General features: G+C 30.6%; 1 protein-coding gene across 5 annotated transcripts in view; it reads right to left on the bottom strand.

Moving 5' to 3' along the window:
* Positions 1–20501, bottom strand: part of LOC124543576 — a 58731-nt gene extending 38230 nt beyond the window's left edge. Inside the window, exons 1-2 of one of the 5 annotated variants that reach the window (XM_047121817.1) lie at positions 20290–20501; positions 19707–19879 (exon numbers count right to left, since the gene is read on the bottom strand). In XM_047121817.1, coding sequence (XP_046977773.1) covers positions 19707–19772 — 66 coding nt within the window. In that variant the 5' untranslated portion in view covers positions 19773–19879; positions 20290–20501. The remainder of the gene's footprint in view (positions 1–19706; positions 19880–20289) is intronic. The other 4 variants (XM_047121815.1, XM_047121818.1, XM_047121819.1 and 1 more) reach the window with 4 other exon arrangements.
* Between the last annotated feature and the right edge of the window lie 801 nt (positions 20502–21302).

The following is a 21302-nucleotide window of genomic DNA, read 5'->3' as shown; positions in this document are numbered from 1 at the left end:
ACTACAAATATGGAAGAAAGAGGTTATTCTATCAAACTTCACTACGGATTTGTGAATACATCTCTGTGATTAAATTATGATGAGTTCCATTATGCGATCATTAACATTAAACATCAGTATTACAATTTATTTTAAAATATTTATAAATTATTAACAACTCCGTCTGACTTTTAACAGCATAGAGATTCATTTGATTGAATGAGCGATGAAATGAATGGCCATGGAACGAAATGAATGTAGAAAAATATATTAGTTATGAATGAAATATTGAAGCATAATATTAATATTATGCTCTTACGGATCATTGAAAATATAATTTAGTAGCTTTTGACCGCGATTTGTGACAGTAGTGCGTATCTCAAAAGCTTTTTTACATCTACCCTATTTTTTCCAAAATAAAATTTAGCCTATGTTACTCATGAATAAACATAGCCTTCACATAGTGAAAGAATTTTTGAAATCGATCCAGTAGTTTTTGTGTATATTTATTACTAACAAACAAACAAAATTTTCCTCCTTATAGTATTATTATATTAGTATATATATATTAGTATAATTTATGCAGTTCATTGCGAGTTGTTTAATTAAAAAATGTCACTAAGTTTCGCCTTAATTAGGTTTGTGTGTTTTTATTATAAATAGCATAATAAAAATTCTGCAGCATAAAGATTGTAAAGAAAACAAAACGACACGTTATCTCCGAGGATTTTCGGTGAATCTTGAAAATGTAGTTAGCTAGCAGCCTATACCGGCTTCGCACCTTTTATTTATTTATTTTTTATTGTTTTTTTTACGACACGTATAACAATTGTCGTTATATTTTAATTTATTTACACAAAAATCATAATAAATTATTTACCAAAACTTTTCTTATAAATCCCTTTGTCTTTTAGTGAAAACCGAATGAAAGTTTGTTGAGTAATTTTGGAGTTTATCGCGAAGATATAGACAGAGAGACGCGACCGGGGACCTTGTTTTATAATATGTAGTGATGATATTATAAATAGGTACCTAATAAATATTCTGATTTTGTTCTTTTTGTCACAGAAGGATCTTTTTAATGACCACGTCACAAAAATATATTTATTACAGGTAGGCGGACGGACAAATGGGCCTGTGATCACTGGTCACCCACTTTGCCGCCGTGAGAAGTTTCAACCATTTCACACATCGCCAATGAACTATCAGCCTTCTGAACTAAGATGTTATGTCCCTTGTGCTTATAAATACAATGACCCAATCATACTTTAAACCGGAACTAAAGAAAAAACTATTCTTTGACATTTTTTTGTCCTGTATAACATAGCCTGGTTAATCTAATGTTATAAATGGGTTACTGAATTTATGATCGTTATGTTAACTCACAAGATACACATCGTTCTGACATATTTGGATTACAATATTCACGTCAGTACGCTAATTGTAATTGCCAATATATTATATGTATTTACTATTATATATATTATAATTACGACTATACCAAAAGCTTACATATGATATCCTTTTAAGTGAACATTTTAGTAGCATTAATTCATTATATTCAACCTCGTCCGTTAATGGCTCATTAACAGACACAGGAGTACCCAAGGTCAAATATTTGAATAATTATAAATAAATGTCTAAAACTTAAATCTCATCTACTAAAACCAATAAATTGAAACTCGTTCCGGACGACATTGTTAGATGTCTACCCACAGACGACACGTGATTCATTGTAAAATGATTCATGAGTCGTGAAAGACCATTAAGATTTGTTATCCATGTATCGAATTATCAAAATTATCAAAAAGTCGATATGTGGTAAGCGACATATTTTTTTTCTCTTTATCTGAAATGCGACACAACACGAAATCATGCAAGAATATTAATAATATAAACTTCATTTTATATTTTACTAGCTGAGCCTGCTGCTTTACCCGCATTATCTTTATAGATGATAAAAAAGCGTGGAGATAATATCTATTGACTTCCACGCAGGATATATTAATTTAAATATTGTAACTAACATGACTTTGTATTTTTAAATGTTAAAAAAGAGTAAAGTTTCTTGCCGGTTTTTCTCGGTACAATCTAATTTCCGAACCGGTGGTAGCTTCACTTGGTTGTAAAATGACGATTCAAAAGTGCTTGTAAAAGCCTACTTGAATAAAGTTTATTTTGATTTGATATGATTTGACTTAAATTTAAGATCCGTTCTTAACGCAGGTCTACAGTATCCTTATAGAGTGTATATTTATTTATTATGTTTGACATAAGACATCAAGACGCATTCATTAGTCTTCGAGTGTATTCAAAAATCTCGTACTTACTGAAATAGTGTTTTGTGTAATTCATTTATATTACTTTAATTGCTGTTTGCTTTAATTGCTGTTCTAATAAAGTTGTTATTAGAACAGCAATAAAATAACCAACAAATTTTCCCTACAATCTGATAGCAGCAGAATGATAACAGCCGACCTTTGAACAGCGATGGTACATTTCCAGACTGTATTTTTTAACTTTGAAATATATATGTGTTATTTAATTATTTATCATCTCTCTCATTTCTTTCTTGCGGTATTCATTATTATATACATAACCAATTAAATCATCGAAACCATTAACACCATATCATTATATAATATGTTTAATATTTGAAACGAATTCATTTTGCAAAACCCACGTTTTCCATAAAAGAAAATGTGTCGTCAAATATATTACAATCAAGTAGGCTTATAACAAGAGTGAGCTCATCTCTAAATATGTTAGTATTTGATTTAGTATAACAAAGTTATATAAGGAATTTACTATACTAACACACTTCAGAAACCGTGTGCAAGTTATTACCTCCTTGAAACTGGTTTCTGCTGACTTTTGCTTGAAATTATACAGAATATTATTAACATTTTTTCTTACATCCTTATATGAGCCCAAAATACGTAAATCTTATACAATAGTAGTTTGTGGTTAAGATATTCATTTCAATGAATGAACAAAAACTAGGAAGGAATATATGTATACGATTAGAAAAATAATAAACACAATATTTATCAATTGTAAGTGCAAATTAAAGTGTTTGTTTTGGGGGGAAACGAATTTTAGCGTCTTTCAAAGACTGCTTCATAAAGCCAATTGGATATTGAAAGTTAATAAGTAACCTCGAAAAATTATTTTTCTCCATGATTAAAATTATGTCCAGTTTTAAGAAATTGTTATTTTTTGCTTAAAGAAGTTGAATAGGTTAACTATAGGTTCAAACTTTAGTCCCGGACAATATTTTTGTTTCTACTTGATAAAATAATCAACAACAGCCTGTAAATTTCCCGCTGCTGGGCCATGACCTCATCTCCCTTTGAGGAGAAAGTTTGGAACATATTCCACAACGCTGTTCCAATGCGGGTTGTTGGATCAAATGACCACCAATACCGAATTCGTGAGGAATCCAACTTTTATCGAACAGAAGATACTAGAATTGAAAACATTTTTTTTGTATGTGACAGGTTTTTTATGTAATACTAAATATTAAGCCACCAACCCCCATTGGAGCGGCTAGATGGAATATACTGTAAACCTTACACCACGAGAAGCTCAATCCAGTAAAAGTAAAGTAACAGTCTGTAAATTTCCCACTGCAGAGATAAGGCCAACGCATTGAACCCGCAATCATCGGCTAAGATGCACGCGTTCTAACCACTGGGCCATCTTAGCTCAGTATATCCAGTAAGGGACATTAAAATCTGTTTTTCAAGCAATTATTAATAAATATTTTTATTCAAAGCATAGTTGTAAAAAACACACTAGGTCAACCAACAAGGGTCAAAACTTGACCCACTGCCAAACACTCTCACTCGCGTATTGGAAACAATTTACATCTAACCGCTTTTTTTACCAAGAGAGGTCACAATTTTTATTGTTTTTAATAAGGAGATCATATAAGACGATTTAATGAGGTATTTGTTTTATTTATTAAGAAAAAGTAATATAGTAGTAGGTACATTTAGCGATGCTTATATATTAATTTGATTCCTTGTGCAGGAATGAAAATCCTATTTTGATGATTCTTTTTTAAGTAAAGAACATAATGTACATTTATAAAACCGTTAGTTATCTAACTTTAAAAACGAAACAAAAACCACTGAGTCTAAGAAAGCTGAAATGTAGAATATAGGTTTATGTTACATCGTGAGCTTCCATAAAAAATGTATGTTTTAAATTTAATGGAGAGAGGTATGGAAGAATAGGAGATCATCAGACATTTTGTACTTTTACTAACGAAAAAAAAAAAACACAATGCAAAATTACACTATACTTATCTTTAATAACAACATACCTGTGAACATATTACGAGGTATTGTTAATTTATCGCACAAGAAATGCATAAAACACAAGATTCTTAGAATCTTGACAATCGATCGCAAAAACAGAGGAACTGACTACGTAATTTTCATCTCATAATGTCCCCCTCTTTATTTATTAGATAATAGGTTTAGGTTAATCAATGAGATAAACTTAACAGCGTGAAATACCTCAAAACTGTAATTGATAAATATTTATTGTAAAATCTGAACAATTTCCGATGATAATGTCGAAGGAGATACTTTAGGATTGGACTTATTTAAAAAATGAGAAAGTTGGTAATTTTTTTTTCAGCTAAGGAAAAAAGTAATTACGTCAGTAACTATTGATGTGGCTGGCTGATGGTGATTAGAAAGAAAGAAAGAAAGAAATGTTTATTTAGACACATTAAAAAATAAACACACATAATAAAAGAATAAAAATTATAAAAAAAAATAAAACAAAAAAAAAAGAAAAACAACAAAAATAAAAACATATTAACCAACCATAACTACTCACTAACTACAATACTATTAATACAAAACAACACAATGATACTTAACGTGTCCTAAAGGGTACCATTCAGCTTCCAAGTAGTACTACATAACTACGCTTCATCTCGAAATTCTGCCACATGTAAATCCACTAACCCTTCTATTACCACTAACTATATGTTCTAAACTGCTCCTCAAAAGGAGAGGTTGTAGTCAGCGGTGGGAAACTTTTAGGCTGTTACTATTATTTATTTTATTCAATAAAAATACATGTGAAAGTACTGAAACTGTTTGATTTATTCCATTATTTAAATATTGTCTTCAGGTAAAGAACGACGAATATAAATAACCTTTTAAATATATATTGGGACTAAGAAATATCCTTAAGATGTGTCCGAAATACTGTCAGGATAGAAAAATCGCGAAGTTTCGTTATAAATTTAATGGATGTCGGCGCTTTTTAAAACCGCAATTTCTGTATACGACTCAGGTAGGTATGGCCAAAAAGATTTACCAGTTTACGTATAAATAAGTCGAGTCGAGTCGAGATGGCCCAGTGGTTAGAACGCGTGCATCTTAACCGATGATTGCGGGTTCAAACCCAGGCAAGCACCACTGATTCATGTGCTTAATTTGTCTTTATAATTTATCTCGTGCTCCGCGGTGAAGGAAAACATCGCGTGGAAACCTGCATGTGACAAATTTCATAGAAATTCTGCCACATGTGCATTCCACCAACCCGCATTGGAACAGCGTGGTGGAATATGTTCCAAACCTTCTCCTCAAAGGGAGAGGAGGCCTTTAGCCCCGCAGTGGGAATTTACAGGCTGTTGTTGTTGTTGTTTTATAAATAAGTTGTGATTGTTATTATTTTTGGTGGTGGTGGAAATGTTATTTAAGGAATGATGCTGAAATTTAGTTTTGTCGCAAAGAAACCCTAGACAAAGCCTTAACAAGTAATGGATAAAATAATGAATATTTCAGTATTCTAATATTTAAAAATCCATCGTCGAAGGTCTTTTTTTGTTTTTAATATTCATCTAATAACTAAATAAATACTAAAATCAATCAATAGAGCATTAAATACACAAGACGTGATCGTTATTTTTATATATATGTTAATATTGGCGAGTTAACGACTTCAGTGTTATTTGGCGTTGTTGTGTGCAAACGCATTTTGCAACACAAAATTAACTATTGAATAAAATATTTATATTTGGAAATAGTAATTATTTATGAGTTCTTAATGTATTTTCTATTTCGGTCTTTGAACGGTTCAATGAAAACGTATTGTACCTTCGTTATATTTATGAACTTATGTAGGTAATACAAAATGAAAAAGAAATGGTTTTTAATATATTTCTTATTTATATATTGCATATAACGTTTACATCTTAATTGAATATAGACAACTGTCATTGGCTTTTCTAATAAGTACCTAATTATTATAAAAAAACACTTTGTTTTTTATATGGTATAGGTTGGCGGACGAGCATATGGGCCACCTGATGGTAAGTGGTCACCATCACCCATTGACAATGACGCTGTAAGAAATATTAACTATTCCTTACATCGTCAATGTGCCACCAACCTTGGGAACGAAGATGTTATGTCCCTTGAGCCTGTAGTTACACTAGCTCACTCACCCTTCAAGCCGAACACAACAATACTGAGTAAGTACTGTTATTTGGCGATAGAATAATTGATGAGTGGGTAGTACCTACCCAGACGGGCTTGCACAAGGGCCTGCCACCAAGTAAGTTTGTAGTTCCGTTTATTGTAACTTTTACAGATGATTTCTATACAATACAGGGACACAAGTCTACATCGTGACTGCGTTGAGATGAATCTAACGAAAATCCGCGTAATGTCTACAAATAAAACGTTTTAAAGGTCAGTCACTGATGTAGTATTGATTTGTTTTTTTAGCAAAGAAACACGTTCTTATTTACCTAAAAAATCATTAAAATTCATGAATTACGTATATTTACAAATGTAAAAACAGTCGTAAGTATATAGGTCCCGACTTCGTACCGATAAAATTGAGTCAATTGATTACTGCATAAGTGTCTGACCAATAAAATATACAAAAATCCTTTTTAGTTAATTATTTTATGCAATTTAATGTAACAAAACCTAATCGTATTCTACTTACTCCAAGAAAAATAATATAAAACAAAGCCTAAAAGCTTATGTCTACCTTACAGTTTAAGAACGCTCTATGTCTCTCTGTATGCTGAGATCTTTAAAATTACATAACTGATATTTCAATAGATAGATTGATTCGAGAGCAAGGTTTATATGTATAATACATATGCAATATCATACAGAAACACTGATTATTTTAGAGGCTTTTATAGTGGCGTCGTGAATAAAAACACATTTTTACATCTTAAAATGTTTCTAAATATTCCCCGATAAATAGAATATGTGGCCAGTATAACGATTTGTGTGCATTAACACAAAATATTGATGTGTTTTCCGATTCCATGCCGAAGTTTAAGCGAAAAATTTGTGATGTTTTGTCAAGTTCTGGTAGTAAAACTTAGCTCTAGTAGTTTATTTTGCTTGTTATGTGACATTCTTTCTTCTTTTGTTATCTGTATTTTTTTTGTAATATTTTTGTAATCTCAATAGTTAAGTATTATTATTAACCAGCTAGACAGTAATCTTCAGCAGTGCTGTGTACGTCTGTAATTGGTACATACATCAGATAAGTGTCAATTTTATATGTTTAATTTTAAGTGTTTAATGTATGTACTGTTGATGTGCCATTCAAATAAATAAAATAAAAAAGGTCTTCAATAAAGCAATGGTACCTATATATCTATCTCCTAGGGATAACTCACAATAACCATTTTTATCCTTTACTTTTTACGAGAAACGATGGCTTATTTTCGAAGCTTTTTAAGCAATACAGCATTAATTCTTATACAATTAGGGACATAGGTATAGATCAATATGCTCATTTACAGCATTTCATTTAAATGAACATTTTCGAAGATATTACAGATTTAAAATATATAGACATATGCTGTAGTAAGTTCCAATATTGTACCCGTGCGAAATTGGGACGAATCGCTTTCATATGAGACGCAGCAAATAATTATAATTATAAATGTAATGTATGTATTATATGTATATAAATACAATAATAGACAATGATATCTGCTTAGTATACCATTACCTTTAACATTGCAATTTTTTGAATATAATTAATTAAAAAATTCTTATACTCTTTAAGAAAAGACGACGGTAGAACGACTGCTGCCTCTATCGGTCATCAAGTATTGATTACGTGGACTAAATATTATTGTAAATAAAAAAAGTAATTTATATTCAAAATTGATCATTGTACACGATAGATCACGATGTTCATATTATAATAGTCATTGCTATGACAATTAAACATGTAAAGATATATTTAATACAAAAAATATATTTCCTGTTTAATCAAAACTATTCATCGTTTAATTTGAATGAACACCGTGAAATTGAATTTTTGGAAATCATCAAACTAAATCAGAGTGATGTTTCAATAACAATTTGTATTCATTGTAAGAATGGCTTAAGATAAAAAAAAACACGAAACTGCCGATTGACTAAAGCTAAATTAATATAACTTTGAATGTTCATAATTGTTAACTTTGCCAATTAATAAACATAAATCTTTTATTAAAAAACATTTATAAGCCATTATATGGATTATAAAAAAATGGATTTTGTTTTTGTAGATTTCAAGGCATATAAATATATATTTCATTGACAACATTATAGCTAAATGGTGGAATATAGTGACTTCTGAGTTTCTTTATTCTGAACCCAAGATAGTTTTGATTCAAATTATCCTGTATATTATACAAAGCTAACACCTTTAAAATTAAGATCAACTGAGAAGAACCGATAAGAAACTAAGTAGTTACGACTTTATGGTACTGAGATAAAAATATATAAAGAAACCTTACTTAGTTGATGATTTGCTATTTATTTTGAATTTACAACAAAAGTGTTACAATTTAATTCCGGTTTAAGAGGTAGATGAACGATTATCGATATCTTAGCTCCCAAAGCGTTCAATAATACTGTGACGAATATCATTCAATCGATCGTCGATCATCGATTTGGTGTCCAAAAGCAACCGTGAAACGCAATTTATTTCATAATGGATAATATGTGCATTTATTTCGTAACAGTTCGCCTCATGATTTTGATTTACATAACGTCATAATACATTCAAAATTCACTAAAATAATTTCGTGATTTAAACATACTTTTTGGAAATATTCTTTACTATATATTATGCAGCTCGTTTTAATGAAACTGCTTTATTTTGTAAGCTTTATATATTTAGCATATATGAATGTTAAATATATTTAGAATATAGTTATAATTTAATTTTTGTCTCGATTTTGGCGTTAAATTGTTAAATCGAATAACATTATTAGATATATCCAAAGGCAATATCTTTTAACAATCCTTATTGGATAATAATTACGGAATAAAGGATTTGATTACGAATTAAAATACGTAAAATTTAATTAATAACTTGTTTATATAAGCTCAATATGATATCAACAGAAACTGTTTCAGATAAGTTCAAATCTATAACTGTTGCATGTTCGTACAACTAAAAAACATTATAATTACCATAGGTCAAAGGTTTTTAAAGCAACCCATATTTATTAAGTATATAATTATTTAGCATATAATTAATCAATCAATTTCCATTATTTTGGCCTAGCCAATGGCATTATTTTTTTGATGGCGCCGCAAAATAATGTCAAGGATGAAATAATAACAATTGGTCTAGGAATGATTTTGAAAAAATGGTCTTCCCCACTATTACCATTCAATCATCTAATTGTATCAAAGTATACTAAGAAACTAAAAACCACAATATAATATTACGAAGAAAATGATCCTGAGTCAACGTTGTATAATTTTTAAGAGACAAAGTCATTCTGTTTTTCATATACAATATATTAAGGAAAATAACGAATTATACTAAACTCTTTTCAAGAAGACAAGGCGAAAAGATGGTTACAGACATCTTATTTGAAGCTAATTATTGCATTTTATAAGCACTTATTGGAAGGAGCCTTACAACCTCCCAATAAATGCTACATGTTTACGCAACGGCAACACGTAAAAGTTGTACGCAATTCCCGGGAGGCAATTCTTCATTTGCATCGCATTCAATTACAAGCACACTTCAATCTTATATGATATGGCACATGGAATTGAGAGAGCGTAGTCCCACGGACATCATTTCTACACGACCGTTAATTTTTTTTCTCCTACCGTCATACAGTTCAACTAGCACGGAGGGTATGTCCATCGAACTTGAGTTGCTTTTTTTTTTAATTTAATTTACAACATCCACACATCCGTGCCTTTTTTTACATTTTATATTAAATTATATTTTGGCGTTTTATATTTTATACTAAACATCAGCAGATCTTCGCTGGAAATCATTTTTGTCTTGCTTTTAACTTGAGTTGCTTAGAGTTACTTTTCTATGTAAAATAAATGTTATATGTATTTACTGTAAATATTAGCACTAAACAAGTTGTAATGGGTTAAATAAATAAATAAATAATTTATACATTACAAGAACACCACAGTTTTCAAACACAACTTCGATCTCGAAATTTTAAAATTCGAGGCTTCATGACATTTAGCCAATCAATCTAGCTATAGTATAGTAATTAACTATTAACAGTATAGATCAACAAGCAATTACTATTTTAATTAGTAATTATTCAAACAAAAATTTTACACAGATTTTATCAACACTCACACTCACTAGCAATTACTGTGTCAAATTGTCTTTTAAATTGGCATTTACGTCCGCTGACCGTCACATTATAATAGAAAAAATAATCACAGATTATATTATTATGAAATGTAATGTCAAAATCGTGTCAAAATACTTGCACTATCTACGCCGTGAGCTATCGTTGTGACATCCGTATGATCACATGATGAATTTCTTTACATCCTAATAAAATTCACTAACAATACACGTGTAAATATAATATTACACACTTGAAACTGTCTTTTATTTATCGATACTCACGGTTTTTTAATTCAAACAAAAAGTTTACCGACGCGGCTTACATTTTGCACAGAATTCTTGTGGATTGAAGTGATCAATAAAAAGTGCTTTCTCGATATTAGGTACATTCTTAACATTCCTAAAAAATATTTGGTTTTGTTTAAGGCTTGCACAATTAGGTGAGGAATGGTAAATGTTTATTAAGATAAATGTTTATCAAGAGCAAATATATTGTTCTTCGATAAACATTTGCAATAATTCAACTTCAATTGTTTATTTACTACACACTATAATTACTAGCTTATTTGTATATCTACTATTATGTAAATATTAAATATCACGCACAAGAAAGTTAATATTAAACCATACTTATTAAGATTAATGTCAAAGACTAAATTGTACCCATTCAGGTCTCGGACTTCAAAACACAATCGGTTTGTTATTATGTAAGTTTGACCACGTTACGTAACTAATGTTCTGCTATTGTAAAAGAGCAGTCCTGCTACCTTGTTCGCTCGATCTTTGTGCATAGAGATTAAATACAATGCATTATATATTTTCAAACAAACCGCCACAAAATAAAATAGTAAAAATTGTACTAAAATCCAATGATATTCAAATAAACAGATATGTTATACCCATACTAAACAACAGAAAAATGTGTGGCGCGCCGGGGACCGTTTATTTTACATTTCGTTACAAGTAAAAAAGATAGCTTGATAAATACAATAAGTAAAAGAGACAACTAGGTGTTTTAATTACTTAAAAATAATTACTACGTAATTATAATGTATTATAACGTAATACTATGTAAAACGACTAAAGCAAACGTCCCAATTAGGACGTTTTCTAGTCTTCACTTTTTGCGCATTAATAACATATCTGTTTTCTAGAACATCATTGACTAAAATCGTTTTTGGCAGTACGGTACAAGTCAGGATCGAATTGGAGGATGTTATCGCTACGCATACGCAATGGTCTGTTTACCTTAGACCTGAATATCGAGATAATTATACTCTAATGGTTTCCATGCGATGCGATGAACATAGACACGCAGGTATTATAGGAATTAATTTTTTTATCAGTGTTCATAAAGTTCACAACGATTAATCATTCCAAAGAATATTATGCAAATGAAACTGCAGACAAAACTATTAGTTATGTTATATGAAAGGACATATCAACAAGCTATTTTAATTGAACCTACGTCAAGAAACATAATTAGTTTAGGGATTAATTTAAAAAAAAAAACGTAATATTGTTATCTAAAATATCTATGGTACAATACAGATTATAAAAGATGGCGCTTAAATCATTGCGTTCGTGCGTTAAGTACAAACATTAGCATAATTTTCTGTGCCATAGTTGAGTAGGTACTAATCACGCAATCCAATAATTAGGCTAGATTTCATTTGTCTTCGCGGTCACGATTGTATAAAAAAAATGGATCACAACGTGTAATGTCAAATATTATTTTAATCAAATATAAAAACAAAGAGCGCTAGAACACCAGAGTTATTATTATAAATGTAACTGCAATACGAATGTGTCCCAATTGTTATTCAATAGAAAGGCTAAGGAACGGGTCGCACAGATATCAATATTTCTATTCAAAAATTACGCATATTATCTTTATTTTTGTGGCATTACTACATAATTGCGGTCAACCGTAGATAAATGCCATAAACATGCAATTTTTTTTTCGAATCACATAAAAATTTACATCATCATTGAAGCCTTTTCCATTTATAGTGTGTCTAATTGCTAGACGTGGCAACACTGATATCATTTGTGATTTTAACGTTCAATTTTAAATGATTGGGGGGGGGGGCGCCATCTAACTCGAAATAAATCCTCTCTTATAAGAACACAATTGCGTAAAATCTTTACTGAAATACAATACTTTTAGAAAAGTTCGTAATTACTTTATTAAATAAAACATTGACTATAATTTTCGAATGAGATTAAATAAAACTACGACAAGTTTGTTTTTAATTTTCAATTAAGTATTGTTGAGAGTAACAACTTAATACAATAAAAAAAATACGTATTTTCATTGTATACAATATTTAAACGTACATTGAATATTTTTATACTGTGTATAAATATAGCCTTACATTAAATCGTGCCAACAAGAATTCAAATCACTTCAAATAGCATAATATCAAAATTACTCGACAACTGTCCATAATATGATAATTGTGTTACATACGAACGTTTCGAATAATACGAGTTTCTTACATCAATATTTTAATGCCTACAATTATGTTTCATACATTTAATCTCGTAAGTCATATGAGCCTACTTGAATGAAGAATATTTTGATTATATTATGACTCTTTGGATAGAACACGTTGTTCTTGTTGACACAAAACACAGATTAAAATATGGCAGCATTTTGACATAACTGCCCATAACAGGAACGTAATATTTTCAAGGCATATGAATATATGTGTACTGCAGATATGTTAGTTTACTCCAATTTCAAAATGCCTGAAAAGGTTTTGATATTGTTAGACTCTTCTCCTCATCCCATATTTAATAATTCAGGACAGTTTTAGTTATTATAATAAATTTCATTTAAATCAATCAAAAGCGCTTCTAAGGTAATAAATTAATCGCATATTGCATGTAAAAATATTAACAAGATATAATATTAACCGCTAATGTAACAATCGCTTAGGCTGTTTTGGAATAGCGTACTACAATAAATTCCGAATCTTTCTCCTTAGCTGAAGAGTTGCGCATTTTGTCTAGCTTTAGCATCTTTCCGAAATGTCACCGAAACCAGGGAGAAATCAGTATAAATAATTGTCATGGAAAAACAGATGATAGCCTAACACACATTTTAAAAACCTGTTCGATTTTGTTAAGTGTAACAAAGATTGATTATTACTTGGTTGACAAAGGAGCCGATACTTGCTAGCTAAAGATGACGGACCATTTAAAAACAGTGTCAAGCCCGGGTCGGATCCGGGCTGTATAAAATCGGGAAGATCGGTGGTGTTCTATAACTTCTATAGGAGAGGCTTTCGTCTAGCAGTGGAAGGAAAAATGCTGAGTTATAAGTATATCCAAATGTTTCATGTCAAAACACATGTCTTGGTACAATTGTATTACATGCATATACGCATGCATTGATAAACTTCCGAACAGACACTGCGGAAGTCTATGACACACATTTCAAATATCATCATAGACTAAAGAACAATTAGATACCGTAACCTCTTTGTTGCAACCAAGTATTGCCTCTCAGTCTTCCGTGTCATTAAAATAACCTTTCATTTTTTACCTTTCATTTTAAGATTCATGACGTTATTTTTTTACAGGAAGTACAAATGGTGGCGACTTTAATAGTAATAAATTGCACTTGCATACTTTGACGACCTCCGTAGTCGAGTGGTGTGTACACCGGTTTTCAGGGGTACGTCACTCTGAGGTCTTGGATTCGATTCCCGGCTGAGTCGATGTAGATTATCATTAGTTTTCTATGTTGTCTTGTGTCTGGGTGTTTGTGGTACCGTCGTTACTTCTGATTTTCCATAACACAAGTGCTTTAGCTACTTACATTGGGATCTGAGTAATGTATGTGATGTTGTCTCATATTTATTATTTATTATTATAGCATACCGCCCTGGCTTCGCACGGGTGCATATTATTCATTAAGAAAATGTCACGATCTCAATATAATTGATACCTTACAGCGCTTACGAATAATGTAGCTTTCTACTGGGGATTTATTTAGAGTTGTATCATTAGTTCTCAATATTACATCCTACATACAAATGTCTCGTTATAAAATTGATGTAGATTATAAATGGTATTATTATACTTAGTATGTTATTAATCGTAATTACATTTGTTCTATGTCGGTTTTAGCGGAAGTAATACAAAGCACGGTTATTATATCATTAGTAGGTGGTTTATTAACAAACAAAAAAAAATTATATTATTTTAGTTAATGATAATAATTACTAGACATTTTTATTGCTAGGCTTGGCCATAACTTAGGCGCAATCGATTGTAGTATCTTTTTTATGTCATTCGATATTTTTTTGTTATTTTCAACCGACTTCAAAAAGGAGGAGGTTATCAATTCGTCTGTATTTTTAAAGCCTCTGATACACCTATATAGTTATTTATTTTTGTAAAGAATAAGAAGTATATATTTTCGATTAATTGTATCTTATTTTATTATTATATTTAGTGTTATATTAGTTATATTAGTTATATTAGTTATTGACTTCAATGAATATTTAGTTTGCAAAAATTTATAAATTAATGTTAAATATTCCAAATACTATTAAATTGCTATGAAGATGACTTTTTTGCGTTACTCTCAATTTACCATTAAATTGAATACTTGTAATTTATTCTCGTAATAATAATTTTCGTAATGCAATAAAATCGATTTATCGCATGGATTCCACCAATTATATTAAATTATGAAATGTAAGACAGGGGGTATATTTGTTTATAGTTTGTTTTTATAGTAATTTTGTTCACGATTTTAATAAAAAAGAGATTTCCGTTTCATTATTGTTATTAAATTTTACGCTTCACTGTATTTAATATAGCAATTTTTTCAATTACTGAATATTCTAAATTTGAATTGTATTTAGAAACAGCCTGTAAATTTTCCACTGCTGAGATAAGGTATCCTCTTCCATTAAGAAGAGGGCTTGGAACAAATTCCACCAAGCTGTTCCAATGCGGGTTGGTGGAATGCACATTTGGCAGAATTTCGATGAAAATAGACACATGCAGGTTTCCTCGTGATGTTTTCCTTCACCGCCGAGCACGAGATGAATTATAACACAAATTAAGCACATATATAAAGTGGTGCTTGCCTGGGTTTGAATCCACAATCATCGGTTAAGATGCACGCGGTCTAACCACTGGGCCATCTATTCTAACCACTGGGCCATCTCCTGGAATTGTATTTACATTAATATAAAATCCATGTATCCCGATTATTAGAAGGTCATAAGAAGCAACAAACCTTGACGTATATTTAGTCTAATATAAATGAGGTTGCGAGATAAAATCTTGGTTAATGTAAATAATACTTGTTTGTTGTTCCATCTCTTTATCAGAGGTCAATGACACGTAACCTCAGAGACACATATCAATCAAATTGTATGTATAAGTTGTCTTACCAATAGATCTTGTGTAAGAAAATAGTTACTGATTTCCGTGTCTCATCTTTAGTCGTTATTGTAAAGAAGAATTTACAACAATGCATCATACAACTAAGAAACAACAAAACAGCTATAGTTGGTTATTTATTCCTTACAAACGATAAACTCCAAACTCCGTTCGAGCGAACGATATGAAGTTGATTTTTTTTTTATAAAACAAAAGATAGATAACGAATCGACATATATATTGACAGATAGATTGTTTTATATGGAATATCGAAAAATATAATCAATATTTATATTATTCAACGTATAAGTACTGCGTCATAATTACGAAAACACGTTATTATTAACTATAATACCAGAATCAAATTGAAAAAGATTTTATTACGAAGATAGACGCAAAAGATTTTAATACAAACCTAATAAATGAAGTCAATTATTCTTTGTTTTTTCAATATTTATCCTGTTTTCAAACAAGCCAATTATCGGACATTATATGGTATTTCATAATGAATCAACCCAAGAATGACGAGTAAGAGTCTAAGAGACGAATCATGTATGCATCACCTAAATAGTTAGTGAGACTACTCAGTCAAAAAAGAATTCAAAATTCTAACGAATATTTACTCATACACTTTTTATATTTTTCTACATGGTTCTGAATGTAGTCCTATATTCTACTATTAAAATTAACCTACCACATTACAGCCGTTTCAAATCTATATTTTTATTGTGCTTTGAAGTATTTTTGCACAGATAGGTGGGTTAATTTGCCTCCTCTTGATGAGTGGTTTTAACCAACCATACATAATGGTGCTGTGAGAAATAGTAACAAACAAACATCGCCAATGCGCCATCAAGCTTAGGCACTAAGATCCCTTGTCCCTAGAGGTGAATTAAACTTCTCACAATTCAAACAAAACCATAATAGGTGAGACTGCTTGGTGCAAGCCCTATAATACAGTAGCCTGAAGTTGTATGGTTGACGTTCACCATCAACAAATAACCTTTCCTTGTCTTTAGTACTGTCACATCAAAATGTCATATTAACAAGATTTGGAAGTAATATATTTAGCTAATTTGAAATTTAATAACATAAAAACAATTTTAATAGCTAATAATATAAGCTGAATAGATAGATAGGTTACTAATATTCACAAGATGCAATTTATGTTTCGCCATTCACAATATTGAATTAATAATGTGAAACAAGCAACGTGTGACGATAGGTATTAACCTATTATATATACGAAGTGTGGTTTTAGCAATAACAGTTTGTTTTACATTTATTTTCTATACATTTTAACATAAGTTTTATCAAATTACATTATCGTAAGAACTAATTTGCTTAGGGAAAAATTCAATTCTAATAAATAATATATACTAGCAGCCCGTTCCGGCTTCGCACGGGTGGACATAAGTTTTTTATATTTTTACTTTGAATTATATTTTTGTTTCTTTGCCAACCTATTTAAAAATTGTCTTTCTATTTCAACTTATTTACACAAAATCCTAAATAAATTATATACCTCAACATTAGTGAAATCGCATGAAAATCCGTTCAATACTTTTGGAGGTTATCGCAAACATACAGACAGACAGACTTGGGGGGGGGGGGGGTGCTATGTTTTATAACACGCAGTGATAATCTACACAATAAACAAAATATTTTCTCTATTTGCAGTGATTAAATTTTAATTTACAATTCCTAAAGGCAAGTTTTTGTTACAGATGCAGTACTTAAATCGCTCGCTGATTTTACTTCTTCGACCTTGCTGTGGGTCGTGTCTTTGTACCGTAAGGAAGATTTAACGAATTCAGTCATGCACGCTTATTCGCGGGATCGTACTCTTCCGTGTACTAATTAAGAAACCATACGCAGTGATTTAAAGCAAAAGTTACGAAGCGAAGGCACTCATAGTACAATAGTAAAACAAACAATAAATATAAAAACAATATATATTTTTTTATGAAATACGTTGGCGGACGAGCACATGGGCCACCTGATGATAAATAGTCACTATCGCCCATAGACAATGACGCTGTAAGAAATATTAACTATTCCTTACATCGTCAATGCGCCACCTACCTTGGGAACTAAGATGCTATGTCCCTTGTGCCTGTAGTTACACTGGCTCACTCACCCTTTAGAATATCTGATGAGTGGGTGGTACCTACCCAGGCGGGCTTGCACAATGCCATACCACCAAGTAAAATTATATATATATTTTTCACGTTCTTTAATCAAACGACAACCCTACAGATACGAATGTAACATAGCACAACGGTCTTAATTTATATACTAACTGTATATAATAAGTGTTAGTGCAATCAATCTTATGGTAATTATGTTCAATGAGCGTTAACGGTTGATACGTGTCTCGTTTGTAATAAGAACTTGCTTCATACGTCATAAGGGCTTCCATCTTAATTATTTATGAAAACAAACCAAAATACTAGCAAACGAATATTGACTTTCAGCAAATGGCCTTTACATACATATTACACACGTTTTTGGGGTCGGTAAGCATATATATCAGGCAAAAAAAAAACCTATGTCCTTCGTTTGAGTTCAAGTTTGCTTTATAACAAATTTCACCAAATTCGATTCACTGGTCTGATCGTGAAAGAACGACAGACAGACAGACAGTTACTTTCAAATTTATAATATTATATTATCGATAATATGAAGAAAAGTTTCTTCGTAAATATTCGAACTGTAATAAATTCCTACAAAAATACTATTTCATTCGATTTTAAAGCGATCAAATCAGAAAGACGAAATTGGAGCAGTTGATTACGATACAATGGGAAAAAATATTCACACTGCGTTTATTCTGCACTTTTTTTCGAAACAGTGATATTGAAATAAACAGTTTCATTTGATTGCATATTTTCATCGTGAAGTATTAAAAAGAAAAACTTTAAAATATCAAAACTACCGTTGTAGGCCGGAAATGACTCAAAAAGAAAAACAAAATCGGGTCACGAAGTTTCAATGAAGTTTCACGTTGTAAAAAAGTTCTGCTAGCGACTAGCGGTGAGCAATTTTAATCTCATTTATAAATACGTCAAACTTTGGACATATGACAAAGTAATGTTTTAAGACAAAACATGTATCATTTACTGCCGGTAAACCCAGTGCACATAACAACACTAATAATATAAATAACAGTCACTGGAAACTGAATAAATTTACAACAAAAGTTCTCACATTCAATGAGTAACATGATAAAAATTATGTGTCAATAAGTATTGCAAAATGAAAAATTAAAAGGGCATCGGGATACCTGCTTAATGACTGTAAAACGACCATGTATTTAGATGAAATGTTATTTTTCCAATTTTGTATGAGTTAACTTTGTATAATGTAATCAGTTAACATAAACACATGATTGATAATAATAAACTTCATAAGTCTGATGGAGCGTACGTCACATTGTAGAGAAGCAATAAAAGCGAATACAAGTACCCAAAAGTGCATCAACAACATAACATACGCATGGAAACATCTTTTGTTTAATAATCTAAGATAATCTAAAACAAAAAGTTTCATACATACAAGATTCTATTTAGATCCCACGAATAAATTTCCTTATCAATGTTCCTAGAGTAATCCAAAAACATCCTTACAAATTCGTTCCCCGCGACCGTTTTGAATTTTTTTCAAGCGAAATCAAATGTCAAATTTCTTACCTTCGCACTAGCAACAAAACAGCATATCAGTGTTGCGCACCAAAATAAGAAAACTTTACGTTCCATGTTGACACTACGCGCACTTGATTAGTAACAGTCAAATTTTCATCACTCCGTTATCTGCAATATGAACTTATGACCTGGAAAGTTCTGGCAACTAAAAATTCAAACAACTAATTTTAAAATGAAAAAAAAAACGATGCGTTGTTGTTTACTGTTACAAATAATCACAGACAATGTATAATGATTTGTTCTCTATTCATATATTCTGTATTAATTAACACCTGTTATTAATTATAGTAAAAAATAGTAAAATATGTAAAAATAGATCACATTAATGCAGCCATAAATTATAAATCAACTCGTCATAGATATTTCATTCATAAATATTATAATTGATCTAATTTTAAAAGCATTGTATAAATTTAAACATCGAGAACGATGCCTCTGTTTTATTTAAGCTAATTTGATCGACATTAAATGGACATCTACAACAATAATTTAGCATAAATTTATAATAACTAAGTAGTTTAAGTAAGTTCAATATAAACAAGAATTCCTATCAATAAGGGTGAACTCGTACCTTCACTGAGCTTAACCTTTAATAACGATTACATAAAATTTGGTTATATGTGAATATTTAGATGTGTTAACGGCACTAGAAATATCACTTGTTTGAAGTTTTAACTATATCGTTAAATGTTTAAATTATCGATGTTCGTTTAAGTTATTTACGCGACGCGTACGCTTCTATCTTCGATGCGTTAGCGACTGATGTTTTATTTAGTATTGGCTATACAACGCGTTCCCTACTCCGCGCGCGTCCTTGAGTATAGTTTTTAAGTAAGTTCGTGGTTGGGTTAGTGTAGTGGTTCATCCGCTGTTTCGAATATTAATGGTTATTGTTCGATTATGTCTCATTTTCGTGTTACGGATGTTTTTTTGGTAAGAATTTGAATTTTTATTGCACTTTTTTTTTATTAGAACATGATGTATAATATTACTCCATCTTTATTATTAGCATCATGTCATTTTATATGTGAGACGAGTTTAAGACTTATATGTCTAAGAAATATGGCGTGGATATTCTAGATATTTCCATTTAATAGCTTAATTTTGAATTAATCACTTTTTTATCAACATATCAATCTGACATTTCGTTTGATATTTATTTTATGTGAAAAAACGACTAAATAGAGTAATTATAACATAAGTATTTCGTCAGAGGTGCATCTAATTGGTATGAATATAAATTGGAATAGAATTCAGATTCAAATCTTGGTAATTCACAAGTGATAGTATGGGAGGCCCCAAAACCTTTCATCAGAACAATATATTAATTTACGATTATTGTCATGAGCAATCTAATGTTTCCAAAAAAATACCTAATGTTTCAAAAATTGCCAAACAACATTTTCTTCAAGGTCCAAGACCAAGTTTGGTCGTTTGTTTCACAGCGCAGCTTTACTCCAAGTGGGCTACCCACGTTAAAAAACTGTCGAAACGTGTCATTTAAATTAATTAATTAAATATAAACCCAAAATGAGCATATGATACTCTTTGACAATTTTAGGAAACATCATCGAACAACATCCT

This window comes from Vanessa cardui, chromosome 3 (genome assembly GCF_905220365.1).
Source record: "Vanessa cardui chromosome 3, ilVanCard2.1, whole genome shotgun sequence".
Classification (NCBI taxonomy): domain Eukaryota; kingdom Metazoa; phylum Arthropoda; class Insecta; order Lepidoptera; family Nymphalidae; genus Vanessa; species Vanessa cardui.
The sequence above is the reverse complement of the archived record's forward strand: the minus strand, read 5'-3'. Positions and strand labels throughout refer to the sequence as shown.